The 17,060-nt window shown below is 40.2% G+C and overlaps 1 protein-coding gene across 1 annotated transcript in view; it reads right to left on the bottom strand.

Moving 5' to 3' along the window:
- Positions 1 to 17,060, bottom strand: part of MACC1 (metastasis associated in colon cancer 1) — a 95,198-nt gene that overhangs the window by 16,358 nt on the left and 61,780 nt on the right. The window contains exons 3-4 of the mRNA XM_009326114.1: positions 1,360 to 1,511; positions 940 to 1,040 (exon numbers count right to left, since the gene is read on the bottom strand). Of these exons, the coding sequence (XP_009324389.1) occupies positions 940 to 1,040; positions 1,360 to 1,511 (253 nt within the window). The remainder of the gene's footprint in view (positions 1 to 939; positions 1,041 to 1,359; positions 1,512 to 17,060) is intronic.

Raw genomic sequence — 17,060 nt, 5'->3', positions numbered from 1 at the left:
ACAGAGCAAGAAAAACACATTAGGAGGAAGAAGAAAACCTCAGGTAGAAAGTTCAGTTTCACAGAAGTCAGGAGACAGATTTGCTGCAAATGGTATTTTTGCTGCATGTGATGCCTCTAGAAATCTCTTCCAGGTCTTTTAAAATTCAAGTGCACTTTTTTTTTCCTTTCCAGTCTCTCTACCAAAGAAAACATGTCCTGCTGTGCTTAAAATAGTGATAAGGAAGAAAATTTTAAAAAGCCCAAAAGCAAACACTTCCTAACTGCTTTTGCCCTCAAAAATGAGAGGAAACACGTCCCTTTGTGTTTTTAAAGTATCAACATCCCAGAGCAAGACACTTGCAATTTGCCTTTCGTTCAACCTTAACCCTGTTCGGCCTTCTTCAAAAGCAGGTTGTGTTAAGAGCAGAGCTCTCCTGTGGCAGTGTCTCCCCACGGACTCCTACATGCCCCTTACACAGATGGTGCTACTCAGCCATACCATTATTCGCAGTGATTCATAGCCTTTGTATCCAGAGGATGAAGCTTATGCGTTTGCAGAGACAGGACAAGAAACACAAGCAAGTGATGGAGATGTGCCTCATTCCTCAAGCTCGCTTTTAGCTGTCATGGGGAAAAATGACTTGCTAGTTATATAGGTTGGGTTGTTAGACTTACTTTACAAGTTTATTTCTGCAAAGGGAGCAAGGTATATTCATCAGAATGTTAAATACAATGTTCCTAATCTGACCAAATACCGACTATACTGAATTATTTAAATTCTATTAAATAGAGAGAAGAAAGGAATTCTAAAGAGAAAGCAATGCAAAGAACAGAGATGGTTTTAGAAGGCACTACACATCATCATCAAGTTTCAAACACTGCCTGCTCTCAGCTGATTAACAAGTTTCTAGCTAAATTAGTTACAGTAATTGGTCATATTTTGACAGTCCCTTGGTACTTGTGGCCTGGAACAGCTTTAGGCAGCTCAGAGTTTGGTGTCAGGCGGTTGGACACAAGTTTACCAATCTTTGATTTCAGGGCTGAACTGTGGTCCTGTAGCTAGTGATAGTAAAGGATAGCAAACGAAACCTTCAGTTAAAGTGACATAGCCTTTGACTTTCTTAGCATAGTGCATGTGAGGCAATCAAGGAAATGCAGCTGTATCTCATTCCGAACAGAGACAGAAATGGGTTTTAATGTTCAACCTCGAGAGATTTCAACCCTATATTACCTACTTTACTAATACTTGGTAGCAATCTTAATGCTTTAGTAAGACCCTGTTACTTGTCACTTTGCCTAAAATGATAGAAAAGCATTTTCAATTGACATATCTACTAGTTTACTCTGTTGTTAAATAGTTGCCAAGTTTGGTACCTACTTTTTCAAAGTTCTGAAGATTTATCACCCAGTGGGAGCTGGAGAGCCATTCACACTCCTTCCTGAACCCAGGGTTTAAGCTTTCTGCAGGCCCAACGTACGTCGACACTGCTTGTAACGGATGTAATCGCTGCTTGTAATACTTCATCTGAGCTAGTGTTAAAGGGGAGAGCTAGTAGTCTCAGCACAACAAAAATGGGACTTGAAGTGGGTCATCCTCTCTGTAGATTTCCACAGCTTCACAAGTGGGTTTTTACAGCCTCTGCTCAGCTCTGCATGACCCAGAACTGACTGCTTTACAGCCAGGTTGGGGAACACTATGCAAGCAAAAAAAACTATACCATAGACACTCCCTCAACAAGGCAAGTATTCTTTTCATTTCACACATCTACGCTTCTAAAATTGCTTGTTGTAGGCATAAGAGCTAGAGCATTTATTTTCAATTATAAACTTTACATTTGGGAATAGTGCTTTCCAGAAGCCTCAAGAATGTGTAGTTATGTTTTGATGTTGTCTTTTGGGTTTCAGCTACCATTCCGAAATACTCCATGGTTTCTCTTTGGCCTCAGGAAAAAAGAAATATGTTGCCTTCTACTTACATTACTAAGTAACTTTTTAGAGAACAGGAAATGGGAAGTAAGGATGTCATTAACAAATGAATTAAAGGATCCAGCTTTGTACTATTAAACTGTAATATTTCTTCTTTTTGCTGAACAGAGAAAACTTTGCAAGTTTGTTACCTTAATTCTTCTATGAACTCATTTCCTTACCATCTCTCAAAAGCTTCTAAAAGCAATAGTTAAAAGTCACACTGGATTCTCACTTATTATATGTAACCATAAACACTTTGGAAGCACAGGTAGTTTCTTGACTTTTGGAGGTCCTATGAAAGCACTTCTGGTTCCCTCACAGAAATTACAATACTACAGGTTACTACTGACTGTGATGCCAGCAGTTATTCCTTCAAAACGGATACTGAAAGCACTCTGTAAGGAACACCTTTTATTTTTCAGTTTCCTTAAAAAGTAAAAGTTTCCATTTCTAGGTGCTGCAAGTGCTTCAATGCCACCATAATACATGCAACATTGCAGAGCAAGGTAAAGCCTCTATGTAACATGTTATGCATGTAAACTAGAGCCCTGCTGCCCACCGTCAGGTACTTTTGATGTGTGCTAGGATGAAACAAAAACCTCAACTGTCAACATTTTTAAACAACCTAAAGGAGTGGGAGCTACTGGAAATCTCAGAATCTCTGCTAGCTATTTATATCCTTGTGAACTATAACTGTGATCATGGGTTTGTAAGTACAGGTTACCTCCAAAGTACTCAATATATTATTTTATTACCCTGATTTCTTCTTCTCTTTCTACTAAATTAGACTTTTTCTCATATCCAGGCTGCATGCAGGAATTACACTGGGTCTTTAACTGAGTAGCTTACCTGTCAGTAGCGACTGGAGGTAAAGCCTTAGACACCTGCACACTAGCTTGGATTAGAGAGCACTCCCAAATCTGCATAGTATTTAGTATGCTCTTCCCCGGGAAAGGCTCATGTCTCTGCCTATTAATGCCAAAAGTCAGCTTTGCAGAGGGACAGATACAAGCAGTGGTCTCTGAGGGCAGGAAGTAGTGGTGGGAGAAAGAAGTCACTGTAGCATTAACAGTAGTGAATGATTTACAATCTCAGAGCTAACTTCAAGGATAATAAAGAAAAATTCTTTTTTTTTAAAAACAGAAAAGCCTTTGTATGCCTCAGAGTCACAGGGGCATGACAAAAAAAAAAAAAAAAAAAAAAGAGGCTTCCTCTGTCCCAAAGACTTGATTTTGGCAACATCTTACTGTTTAACACTCTTCCAGTTATATATAGAAAATAGCACATCTACTATCCACCCAGAAAGCAAGTAAAGGATAACAGTTTCCAGACAATCAGATGCAGGTCGAGTAGTGAAGTAGTTCTTCATTAGGAACTGACAATCAGGCACTTCAGAGTTACATGTTTCATAGAAATAATTACTTTTACATTTAAGGGCTGAACACAGGCAGGGGAAAAATCTCTCTTGGCTTTCAACATTTAAATGTGTCATCTGGTTCAGTGATGTGATAACAAAAATCCTACAAGAGCTGTGCTCTCTTCACAGCATCAGGGCAAAGCAGAACGCACCAAGGAACCCGCCTGCAGAGAAGGGCCAGTGTTTTCCTCGCTCACAGCTCTTGTAAGTTCTTAACATTATAATTGTAATTAATATTAACAACAGATTTTAAGCACCTGTATCAGCTGGATGTGTTGCAAATATGTAGGATGGTTTTTCTGCTGTTCCAGGCAAAAAATGATACAACAAAGCGATGTGACTGACACTATGCCAGGACCCAGTCTTGAACATCCAACTGTAGCACTGAATTGCCTGTCGGTTATGCTGCCTGGATACTGACACTTTATTTTGGACAGATGTAGATTCAAGATTTATAGGCAAAACATGTAATGTGAACCTTGAAGTAAATTGAACCTGATATCCAGACACATACAAGGTGCCCTTATTCTTCTGGTGTTCTGATTTCAGCAAACTGAGGTGAGTGCCTGGAGAAAGATACTGGGGGACGCTGCAGTGTACTGTGTTTTTGATGAGATAGGGGACTAGGAAGGTCTCTTTCCATAAGCATGACAAACTTTTGCTCCAGGGGAAAGGAAAAACACGTCAGAAAGCCTGCACTGTCAGGTGGACCTTTTTATATGGAACCACTTTTGTTTGGTGTTGGTTAACTTGGGGGGGACAAAAAAAAACAAACCACAAAACACACAGCCACCCACCAAAAATTAAGTTAACATGGCAATATACACAGAGAGTTTGTTTTGCAATGTTTAAACTATGTCAGGCAAGCTTTCAAAATGTATAAACTAGCCAGGAAGAAATCCCAGTTGTGTAGGACATGAATGGGGGGCAGGAGGCGGGGACCCGACAGGACTCAAGTCAGTCACTTGTTCCATCTCTCCTGAGGAATATAAAGGGAGATTGATACTGAGAGGGCAGAAATGATGGAAGATAGGTGACACGTGACCAGCTCAACATGGAAAAAGATTAATAAAACAGGCAGTCACCTGTTTTGGGAAAATAATTCCATTAAATATGGTAGAAGAAAGTAAATCCATTTGGCAAGGACTCCTCTGGTTGTCATTAGAGGTTAATTTAGAGAGTTAATAACTGTAAGCATAATCATTCTTCAGTGCATCCACAAATTACCTTTTGCTTTACTTGACTGACCACATAACAGACACAGGGAATATGTAACAGCACAAATAGTATGTTTGATGGATTGTGGTAATATTTACAAGGGAAGACTGATACCTATTTTTTGTGTATTGATCTGTTTTGATGGAAGAACTTGTTTAATAGTCCTTGGCACTTTAAGAACATAGTGAAGAGAGCATCAGAGAAGGAGTCTGAATCACAGGGACACTTTCCAAGGTATAATGCAGAAAGTGCAAGTTTCTTTGTTGCTTTTTATGGCAATTATAGTCCCCAAAGTTTGGTCGGAACTCTTCTCCAGCAGCGAGACGTTATCACATTTAGAACATTTGTGCCTGTGTTGTTAATAAGAGGCTGAGCTGTCCATTAAGTTACACCTACCAATATTTTAAAGTTATTTTTCATACTGTAATTTTGAAGGGAAGAAGGGAGGGAAATTCATAAAAATGTATTTTGTTCTCTAACAGCCAAACCCAGTACCTCTCATTATATTGCAGACTCTCCCTTTACATAGCAATTACACATGCTCTTGTCAAGCAAAAAATTCTCTTATTTCTGTCAAATGGGATTCATGTTTAAATGGATAGTTTCTCTGCTAACGAAGGACATTTGAATCTCTGAATTATACTCTTAAATACTTCTTATTAATAGTATTGTTAACAGAATACTTTTACTGAAATAATATGACTGCCAGATTGATTCTAAAATGGTAATGATCCAGCAAAAAAAATTGTCAGAGGAAGATAAACTGCCATGCAATATCAGATCCCACTTAATATCCATCCCTGATCACAGAAGACTACATATTTCAGAGGAAGAACTAAGAAGTCCTACATATGAAAATGAGGAAGAGTTGCTTCCAGTATTGCTGGTAGTTTTATAACTGAAATAGGAGTGATTCTGTCTTTTTTAAAAAAATAAAATACATCAGTCTACAGTATCACTGTGGATCTTCTTCTAAAGGAACGGTCAAGTGCAGGAAGATTTGAGGCAACAAGTTCCCACCAAATTGCATGCCCTTATGTGTCTAAATTTAGTTCTTAAATCTAGTTGCCTTACAGGCTCATTGATTGGTCTATTCCTATCAGATGAGAAGAGGGCAGCTATACTTTTGTTCCTTACTGTTTGGTACGATAAGAAGAAGAAGATGTCCAATCTCATCCACTTCTATGCAGCAGTGACAGTCACTTTTCAAAGATTTTTCTCTTCTTTTCTTTTTCAGAAGTGAAAGTAAGAATTGTGTGAGATAGTTGTTCCAGGTCTCCTCTTCCTCCAGTCCCTGTATTCTTTATTCACCTTCATTCTCTCCATTGCATCACAGTGTCCAACTGTCTTTCCAGCAGCAGTTCTCCCTCTGGTGATGCATACCATTAGTCTGGATGCAATACCTCAGTGGAAAGCTAGTTTTCCCATCCAGGAAAACCACACTATTATATTGTGATGGATAGTATTACCCACTGGAATTTTAAGGGTATGTATTCCCTTGTCCTGCCTCCCTGGAGGGCTCAGAGGCAGAAACCATTCCTGAGGTTCTCACCAGTCAGTTGGCTGACCTCCAAAATCAATAAATGAACTGCTCATACAACAAATCAAAGAAGCCTCCCATGTTAGCCCAGGCATTCCTATGCTGACTTTAATCTCCCATTGTCTCTATTCACCCCCAAAAGCAACAGCACAGCTCCAGCTTGCTCTTCGTAACAGCCCTACTCCTCAGGCTGCTACAGGCACCCTACCTCCCCACTGGTTCCAGCTCTTCCCTCTGAGCCAACATCACTGAATTTTGAGTGTAAAATCTGATGAAGCAGCTGAGAGAGCTGCAATTGCTCAGGAGTAGCATGAGCAGGCACTATACACAGTTGGGTGCCTACTCGTTCAAGAAATCTTCCCCACTCAGCTCTATAACATCTTTCCATGCCATTTGCCATGAAGAAAGCACTTAATGTTATTTCTTCTTTGCATTTAATATGACAGTGGTAAGCAGAGAAAGAAGGTATAAAGCTGTTGCTTCCTTCTTTCTTATTTGCTTCCCTAACACCACACAGGTGCACTGGCTACAACACTGTGTTAGAGATGTGGGGGGAATTAACATAGGACAGAAAATGAGGGGGGCAGTGGCTCAAGCTCTATAATAAGGAAGACTCTCCATTCAAGTCACATGCCAAAGGGGAAAAAAACCAAAACTAATCCCTAAATTATCATAAATTTCATCCTTTTATACACAAAAAATAGTCAGTTTAGTTGAAGAAAAATTTTCATCTGCCCCAACAAATCTGGCTGATACCCTCAAATAAAAATAATGGTTGGAGTGATGCAGTTACAAATTGCTCAGAAAGTTAGACTAAAACCAAATTTATCAAATTCCCAAACAGTGCCTCTCAGATAACCCTGCAGAAAATCTTCAGGAAAATGATTCAGAAATGCTGTGGATTATACTCTATCCGTTCCAAATGTGTGCCCAGTCTTTTATTTCATTTATTCTGCTTCAGTAAGCTTTACTATTTTTCACCACAGCTGAAGTTATTGCCTTTCTAGCAGAAGTGGGGGGCTGCAGATCAGTAACTTTTAGATATAATCACAGCATTTCAATATGTTATCTCCAGCTTCCCCCCTGGTCTGTCCCTGACTCCCCCCCAAAAAAAAAGAAAAAAAAAGCCCCCACAACTCCAGTCAGTCCTGCAGTCCTTCAAGAATTTTTACATGCAGTATATTCATTTTCACTGATATGGCAGTCTCTGCAAGACCTGGCCACTCTCCAGCCTCGTGAAGATCCTGGTGTCAATCCTTCGCTTTGCCTCAACCTTCACAGACACTGAGCATGCTCACCTTCCAATTTCATATAGACTGAGCAAGCTCAGTATATTATACTATTAAGTCTCTGAAAAAGCTGCAGTTCTTTGACCTCACTGGCTTACCTACGCAGAAAAACCCCAGGCATCATTTATCATCCAAAACCACCTCTGCAGCCATATGATGCTCCATTCACTAGAAAGAATAATCACCTGGTACATGAAGTGAAACTGCTATATAGGCTATTGTCAGACTACAGAAGTTACAGAAAATTGATTTGAGACCACTAGGAAATTTAAACATCGTGCAAAACCACATTAATTTCACAACTATTACTTTGAAAGGAAATTTTCATGCACTGCCTAGAGTTGAGGATTTTCTGACAGCCGGTCTTGCAGGAGGGGAGACTAACGTCTCCCTACTGGAGGAAACTACCAACAGTGTCCCATACATTGGCTATAGCAGATTGAAAGGAACAGACAACTGCCTCAAATATCACTAAACAGCCCAGGGTGCAAAGTCCCTACAGGTACCAGCACAGGCAATTTCATTTGGGTTCAATGCCTCTATGAAGCTGGAGTTCCTCTAGCAGGCCAGTTTCAGTCTGATCAGTAACAACAGAGTAACCTTTGCTTCAGACAGAAAGAAACCAGGTACAGGGTTACAAGTGAAACAAGCTGAAATCCAGACCATACATAACAGCTTTTTAGTACTTTGACTTTCCTAGTTAGGAACCTGAAGGCACCTGCCATGTGTTAGCTCAGACAATTCAGCCTATTCAGCAACACCTTCCAAATGCCAACCTTAAAGAAACACTTTTTCTGGTTTCATCTTCATAAGTTTATTGTCCTTGCTCCATTTGTACCAAAACATGGGAGGAAACATTCACAGCTTTTCCAAAAGGTCACTGACTTTGATGATCAAAGCATTTCCCTACCCATCTCGCCTCCTTGGCAGCAAGTCTCGAGTTTTGCACCTTTAACTAGCTCCTACCTCCCAAGATAATAAGGGTTCAAAATGTGTGTTGTGTAATGTGAAATAGCAAAATCATATATGCAAAATTCTACTGTTTGGGTTTTTTTCTAAACAAATTTGTTATTTTATGGGTTTTCTATAGAGACCAACATACACAACACATTTACAGTGCAGTTGAAAGACTGTTTAGATCAAGCAGCTCATTCCTACCATTACACATGTATCCTTGCAATCACTGTCAGGGGTTCCTTGATTAAAGTATATAACTGTCATAATGTGCAGATATCATTTTAACATTTAACTTATAAACATCAAATCAAACACACACCTTGATGTGTGATGGCAAGTTACTTTGCTTAAGACGTTTTTCCTTGGCTGTACTGGGAGAGGAGACTCCTGTTATATCCCTCTGCTACAGACGTGCAATCCTGGCTGTGCAATTTACTGGATGAGATTTTCAGTCTCCCTTTTATGGCAATTATTCATCTATGTTTCAGGTCATTGATGATGACCTGATATTTGCAGAACATAGGATTCTCCAACAAAGAGCTGTGTAATACAAAAAGGGAAAGAAAAGCATGAGATATGAAAATCTAAACTCAAATTAAATATGTTCTGCTTCCAAAGCTTCATCTAAATTTTAATTTGGCAAGTATTCTTGGAGGTGCATGGTCCAAATGTTGTCCAGCATGAAGTTAGTTTAGGTCAGCTCCTGACAGATCACAGTCCAGGCTTGTATTTGTATAGGTTGCTTCATCTGTAATAAACAGAAATGTGTACAACTTTGCTCAAAACGTGAATCACCATGATCTAAAAAACTTCTATAATGTAGTGTTTTTCTGTTAGCTATTGTATAGTTATGTCACATCCACCAGAAGTGAGAAGTATCAGTCAGCAGATCATCAGTAAGAACATGTAAAGATATTTGTCTAATTTGGTGCAAGTTCTAACCTTCAGAACTTCAGGAGTTTCCACTCAACTTCACACCAAGCAGAAATGACTGTATGCCCAGACAGTCTTGACAAATGTAGCTAAACAGTTTGTTCTGTTGTGAAAGTTAGTTCAGATCATTTTATTTTACAGTACAAATTCATCTCACATTGCTGATTTTACTAAGATTTTACAACAGTAAGTCAATGTCTGTCATCTTCATTCAGTATGCTGAATCACTAGCATCCACACAAGTAATTTTCCTTTAAAGTTCTTTAGAGATTAACATTAAAAAAACCTAAGGCTTAACACATAATCCATATGTGAACTTTTTGCCTGGAGGGAGAGTGAGCTTTCGGTCCATTTTCTCCATATTAGGAGAGAAGTGATTTGCCACCTAAGAAATGTGTAGGTTTTTAAGCCTCCCAGATCTACCTGCCCCAAGAGGAACAGGGCTTGAGACACACAGATTTCGGCACCACAGGCATAGAAGCTCAAAACCTGGCAGCTCCTATAGTTGCCAGACTGTTTCAGAATCACTAAATTTGATTTATTCATAGATTTCAGAGCCAAAAGAAACAAAGCAATCATCTTTACTCTTCCTATGCAGAATCAAGGCCACAGACTTTTACCTAGCTCTTATTGTGCCAAGTTGAATACTTTTTATTGAACTGAAACTGTTTAAAAAAAAAAATCTGATTTTGAGCCCCAGAGCTGATGTTTATATTCTGTTGGGACCCAAACCAGGGTTTTCTTTTTCACTTATATCCTGGTAGAACTAGCTGGAATAGCATCCCTCTGCTAAGCTTTGTACAAATACATAGCAAGCACAGCCTGGTCACAAGGAACAGATTGTTTAATGCACAAGACAAGGAAGGGCAGGGGTGGGGGGAAAATGAAGATAGACAAATTTACAGGTGGAAAGACTGAAACACAAAGAGACTGATAGCCACATTCCAGTATCTTCCACCCCTACCGTAAGAACTGCATAAACATGTGCTAACCCCTTAAAAATCCTGCTCCAAACAACTTGTCCCAGACCACCTAGGACATCAGTGACAGAGTACAGGACCTGCGAGTGCCATGGGAAGAAAACTGCCACCAAGATCAGGGCTCTGAAAGTAACTGCATAAATATCACAAGAGCCCTTCTCTGTCCCAAAGTGTTCACACCCCAAAAAGGCAATTAACTTGAGAGCAAGGCAGGTATTCGTAACACCTCCTGACAGCCTTTGGCATTGCTCGGTTTGGCCTCCCTTTCCAGCTATGAGCAGAAATCACATACCAAAATCGGATATAAGGAAACTGTAGCTATGTATAATAGGTAGCAGAAACTTACTGACATATATAGATACACACCCGACACACACTGATTTGTCTCTCCCATGTTTTCATTTATCTGGTAAAACAACTGATCAGTAGCCAAACTTAGAAGTCTGAGATCAATTATTACCTTTTTTAAAGTAAATAAATAAATCAATAAATAAATTACGGTAATGGTGAATGCAACTTCCATTAAGTTCAGCCTTCAGACAAATTGTCCTTCTGTTTCTGCTACCGTATACTACATGAGATGAGGAAAACTCTAGGGAAATTCTTACTTTTCTGGGGAGCACGTCACTAGTGCATACAGTACCTCCTGCCTGTGTGTTTTGTGACTGGAGTACCATCATTATCAGTAAAAATACACAAGGAATTCCAAGTTGTGAAGGGCTCTCATACATTAGTAGCACTTTTCTGCTCAGCAGCCATATTAGCAGCCACCTGACAGTTCAAGCCAGGCAAGTAACTGTGGGTGGGACCCAGCTGGCAGAGCATAAGTACCTGTGCTCTGGCAAAAAAAAAGGTAACTCTGAGAGCCATTAAATGCACCTCTTGCTCTCCATAGATGAGATAAAGAAATTATTTATGTTAGGATGATGCATGCGTTAAGCACTTACAACTAGATTCACACACACCCCTCAGAGTCCAGACACTTCTGAGTGCTCCAAAAAAAAGCAGTTATCTCACTGGGGAAGCCATGCTAGCTTCCCACACTCTCCTCAAAACTATATAGAGTTTAGCTTGAAGGTTTTTAAGCTTGGTTCAATTAGTGTAACCCGTGTCCTGTGTACCATCTAGCTGTAGATTGTACACAACTTTGCTTCTTGTCAGCTTCTAGTAGTCTGTTTGTTCTATATATGGAAAGTGAGGCGACAGGTTTGAGTTTAGCTTTCCTTTTCTCACGCCTTGAGACAGATATTATGAACACTTCAATCAGAAGCTGCTTCTGCTGAGAACTCTTAGATGTTTCCTTGGAAAGCTAATGAGGTTTTACAAATGTATTTGTGATGTTATTCATTTCACTTGATGGTTGTACACAACTTATTGGAAGGAAATTAACAGTCTCAGTCCAGAGGTGAAGAACTGGTGTCCACACTAAAGAACAGACCACATTTCAAATGGGAAGAAGAAAGAGGAAAAAAAAAATCATTGAGCAGAAGAACAAACTGGCATTACTCATGTTCGTAGCACTATAATTTCACATGGAGCAACAGGTGGCAATTTGTGCTGCAGGAATTAGGGCAGTACTATGAATAAATTGTGAATTCTTGTCTCCTTGCTGCATCATGCCCCTGCTGCCTTTACAGAGATCCTGTTAAATTAAGGCTAGTGGACCAGAGGGACTGAACTCGTAAAAAGCTTATCATTACCTCATAGGTTTTTCTTCAGGGCTCAGAGTTGGGATTGCATGAGATCATGTACGAATAAAAACAAACCACCTAAAAGTCTTGCCAGCTGCCCCTCCCCTCTCCCCAGTTATTTCAGACAAAGTCATTTCCTTTTAATTACACAGCTTAATACATGTAGAAATATAGCTTATTCTCCATGTAAATACTTATCCAAAGTTCGGTCCCAATTAGATCATAGGACCAAAATTAGGCTGTAGGGTCTGCCACTGATGGGTCACAATCTTCAAGGCTACTGGTGAAACTTTTGGCTTTTTACAGACATAAGCGCAGGTGGGAACTCGAACAGCTCCTCGTCAAGTTGTTGCATGAATGTTTTGCGATACAGCCTATTGGAGCCAGTGGGAAAGAAGCTGTTTGCTTTGGCATGATTGCAAGATGACTGGCACAACGGACAAGCAATGCTGTTGGCAGCTCGTATTAGTAAGACGCAACCTGAATTAATACCATTATATCTAACTAGAGGTCAGTGCAGATTAAAGTATGAGCCAATACATTTTGAATCCATTTAAATACTTGTAAACTCCCATTTAATGCAGGGAAGTATTATATGCCTTCATGGAGAAAGAGAGAGATATTAAAGAATTAATTCAGAGCAAGCTTGGGATAGAACTGAGGTCAAATCTCCCAAGTTTTTAAGGTATTAGACAAGAGACAAGATCATCTGGCATTGCGCTTGAGGCTAAGCCTGCTCTTGGGGATGCCATCTGACTGGGTGGCTGTCTGGCTGGCTGCTCCAGAAAGCAGCAGTCCTACATCTCCTTTGCATCAACACTGGTGCTTATCTGGTCTCACAGGGAGCTGGCCCAGGCACCAATGAGTCGGTGTTCACCTGTGCTGGCCTGTGGGAAGTAATGGCAAGGTATGAGAAATGGGACTGCCCCATTCAGCAGCAGGTACCCATTACAGCAGCTTAAATGTAGTGCAGGAACTTACCCAAAGTAAAATAGCAGCTCCCTATCTCACAGGTATGTTGTAAAGAGGAACACAAAGGTTATTAAATACTCTGAGTCTCCAGCGAAGGCAGACTTCCTCTAATAATTCAAAAAGATCCTTTCCCCATTGAGAAAGCTGAAGAAAAGGGCAAAGAGATTCAACTGTTTATATTGTGGATTCAAATAATTGTCATCCAGACTCTTTTGTAAATACATATCCCAAGCAGAAGACCTAGAAGAATCTCTTCTGGGCTGCCGGAATACTCATTGGGTTTCCAGAGCATTTCAGCCTGCAGAGTCACCCACACAGCAAGGGGAAGGCAGCATTTGGGGGTACATAACACAGCTTTCAACTAAATAATCAGCCAGCTTCTTCCTGAGCAGGCTGGCTTACGAGGTGAAGTTCAGCTATGCAAGGAAAGGACTCCCACTGTTACAGAAATTAAGCAGTATATGCCTCCTATAAAATTCCTTTAAAAGGATGTCTGAATACATCCAAACCGAAAAGCTTTTCCTCTCTACCATGAGGACACCAAACCAGAGCCCAAAATGTCACTTGCTGCAAGCTACAAAACTTTGTTTCAGTTTTCTGAAGCTTTCAGTCATTCAAAGCCCTGATTCAACTTCATCACCGCTCCTTGGTAGGGAAGTGCTCCAGTGCCTCAGCTTATTGAAGTATACAATAGGCGCTTTGAGTAAATTCTGGAGGGTGAGAAGGGAAGGTCAGCGGAAAGTGATATGACAGTGTTTGCTCACAAACCGAAATTACTGAGGTTACTAACACTAGGGCAGACTATGAAGAACTACTGGAAAGCTTAATGAATTGAACAGCATAAGATTGATTGCTGTAGCTAGGAACATGAAGAGGCTTTTTCAGAGGAGCGATTTAAAATTACTCATACACGTTGATTTCTAAACTAGTTGTAGTTTCTTAGAAAAAGTTTAAGCATGATCCTCAGCAATTTAACAAAGATAGCTGCTCAATGTGCAGAAATGCAAATAAGATACTGGTCTATACTGAGAAGCAGATGAAAATATGATAAAATATTACAGAGCCAATACATATAATTTTTTTTCCATGAGTATATGACCTTATCTTTACCCTGAAGTTCAGTTTCTGAAAAAAAATCTGTCTACTTCTGAAAATACAGAGTTGAAGGAGATGAACTGAAAAGAATTCAAGAAAGAGGGTAAGAGGTGAGAGGAGAAGGCTTCCATAGAAGAAGTAGTTAAAAAGATAGGTCAAATTAGACTAATCTTTTTGTGGTAGCAGTAGAGTATGGGAACGTCAGGAAAGGGATGTTGTTGAAATAGCTCCTTTTCTTCTCTCCAATCATGTTCCATTTCTCATTGTGGAATCTGTGAGGTAACAGGATCCTATGTAGTATTTTGTAGCAGAAGGGATGGAAAAGCCTATAGTTCCAGACAGAGCTATGCTTATTCTTTTACAATTTTTTTTTGCAAGTATGCACCACAGTTTGTGGTGCAGAAATTTGCCGTACTGTAGCTGCCACTACTGTAGAGCTCAGCTCTTCAGCTCTAAAGGACATCCTTTAGAGACCATAAGATTAGGTTGACTAAATAGCTGTTCTGACCAAAAAGCCAGTCTTTTGGTTTTTACAGCAACATGATTTGTATTTCTGCACTGTATGTGCTTTTGCTGTTTCTTCCACCTATTTTATATTCATATTTCAAGGGTGGACTTCCCTGCAGGGACTTATGGTAAAGTTTACAGTAGCATAAACATGTAGTTTCTTAAGGAACTTGAGTTTATCTGTTGTGGAAAATAGAGAGGAAAGTCATCCAACTTCAGAGGTAGTGAATTTCAAAGTTTTCTCTTCTCTTGGATAACCTTCATAGAAATCTCTCAGAAACAGTCCACCAAACACAAATATTCCTGGGTCACAGGCTGAAAATCACTATGATAAAGAGTTAAAAGGAAGTTGAATAACAAAGAAGAGTGCAATTGAACCCAATTAGCCATTCTCATAATAAGGGAAGAAAGGGGGGGAAGAGAGACAGCACAACATTTTAAACCAAACATTTAAATGCTCAATAAGCCTTCTATTGCAACATGTAATTAGTCTGTTGAACACATTCCCACAGGATATTGTTATACTATATAGTTTAGTGAATACAACTGTAGGTATTCCTCGTTTTTAATGTACCCAAGGCAAACACCATCTTATGGCTTCTAGCATGACAATAACCAGCTTGTACTTGTGTTGTAAATCTCATTGTATATCTCCCACCCAACACAGACACTGCACAACTGGTTTCAGCATGCAAGTTCTGCGTTGGAGCATTTCACGTTAACCGCTGTCAAATACATGGTTTTGGGCTAGGGAAAGTGTTGCCAGTGTGACAATTTGCACCTCCCCAAGACCTACTCAGTACGAATGACCCCCTCCCTCCTCCCTCCCTCTCTCACTTACTCGGGAGGCTGCTTATTGCCATTTCGTAGTAAAGCCAGCCAAAAATTATTCTCAAGCTGTTCAGATTTTGAACCTGTCTCCTTGAAAAAAGAAATCTATTATCAATGAAGAGGTGTTATTAGCTGAGTGGTAATAACAGGTGGGAAGAGAACAAGAACTATTTTTTTCTTGTCTTTCATTTAAATGTTTCTGTTTTTAAACAGACTGGCCAGCTCTGTTTGTCATTTTTTAGCCATAAAGGGAGGTGGTTCAAGGTCTGTCAGCATGATAAGTCTTGCCTCTATGGAGGTCTTGCCTCCATTTAGCCTGGAGGTATTACCTTTGAAGTAATTTTTTAATAGAGAATGAATATTTTAAAGTTCAGGAGTATATGTGCTCTTTAAACTTTATTTTTTTGATTTCTAATAGCTGCCTTGTTCGCAGGGAGGATTGTTATGCAGTGTTCAGCACCCTATTGCATGATCCTGATCCCCAACTCACAAAGGCAGGGGCCAATCCAACTGCTGCATATGGGAAGAGAAGTATTTCAATTCATATAGTGCTTCAATAAAACCGAAAGAACGAACCAACCAACCAACAAAAAAAACCTGAAACCTCACACATGCACACACACACACACACAACTACAGTGGCTTATTTCAAAACAGAAAAAAGACAGAGAAGGCCAGCTTAATATTGGTTGATTTAAAATTGTAAGAGATTCACCATTATTTACGCTCTCAGGAAAAGCAATCACCAGCACTTAGCAAGCGCCGTGCCTTTCTCCACACATCCCAAACCACCTTAGGGTACAATATCATGCAATTCAAAATGCACACGGGTTCTGCACCTTCTCCAGAGGCACCTGGCACTAACTATGGCCAAAAAGAGGGTATCGGACTGCAGCGTTAGTACTAGGTAAAAAACTACTCTGATATTTCAGCCTTTCCAAAGTATTTTAAACAAAAACAGCAAAAGATACTTGAAAGAAGAAAAGCAAACTCACCATTCTGGAAACTAAGAGCTTTCTCCTAGATCCAAATTATGTTGTTGCTCAAGACATCAGCACTGTTGAAGGACACTTAGTTTTGCTCCAGCTTTGAAAAAATCTGGCGTGCTCAGGGTTCGGGTAGGTGCTGGGAGCACACCTGGCAAGCCTCCCTCTTAGGGGTGCTGAGCAACGCCTGCTGGAATGTGCAGTCTAGCAGGTACCTGGCACCACTTGTTCCAACAGACAGGAGGGAGTGATGGAACTACATTACCCATAATTGCCTTCAGCGGGTTTATGATTACACCTGAAACCAGGAGAGGTGGTGTGGGAGTTTCGCCTTAGGGAGGAGAGATAGGCACGAACAGGAAAGAAGAAGGAAGCATGTGCTTCTTTTGTGCCGCTGGAAGAGAGTTAGGGTTTTCTACTTTCACACACCATGTTGCAGATATATTGAACTTGCTGGGAGGGGGACAAAGGATGGCCTTCTGATAAAGGTCCAGGTTAGAAATAATTAGATTTACAGGCAATGAATACAGTGACCAAAATCCTGTGAACCTGTATGACCGGTTTGGGCATCTCTGTGCATGTGAGAGAATCAGACAACTGGGTATGAGGAAGCAGGTGAGGGAGGGTTGGCAACAGCCTGAGAAGACATCTACAGAGGAGGAAAAACAGAGATTTGGGAGGGAGGGGGGGAAAGA

The sequence above is a fragment of the Pygoscelis adeliae genome, unplaced genomic scaffold (assembly GCF_000699105.1).
Source record: "Pygoscelis adeliae isolate BGI_AS28 unplaced genomic scaffold, ASM69910v1 Scaffold15, whole genome shotgun sequence".
Classification (NCBI taxonomy): Eukaryota; Metazoa; Chordata; class Aves; order Sphenisciformes; family Spheniscidae; genus Pygoscelis; species Pygoscelis adeliae.
The sequence above is the reverse complement of the archived record's forward strand: the minus strand, read 5'-3'. Positions and strand labels throughout refer to the sequence as shown.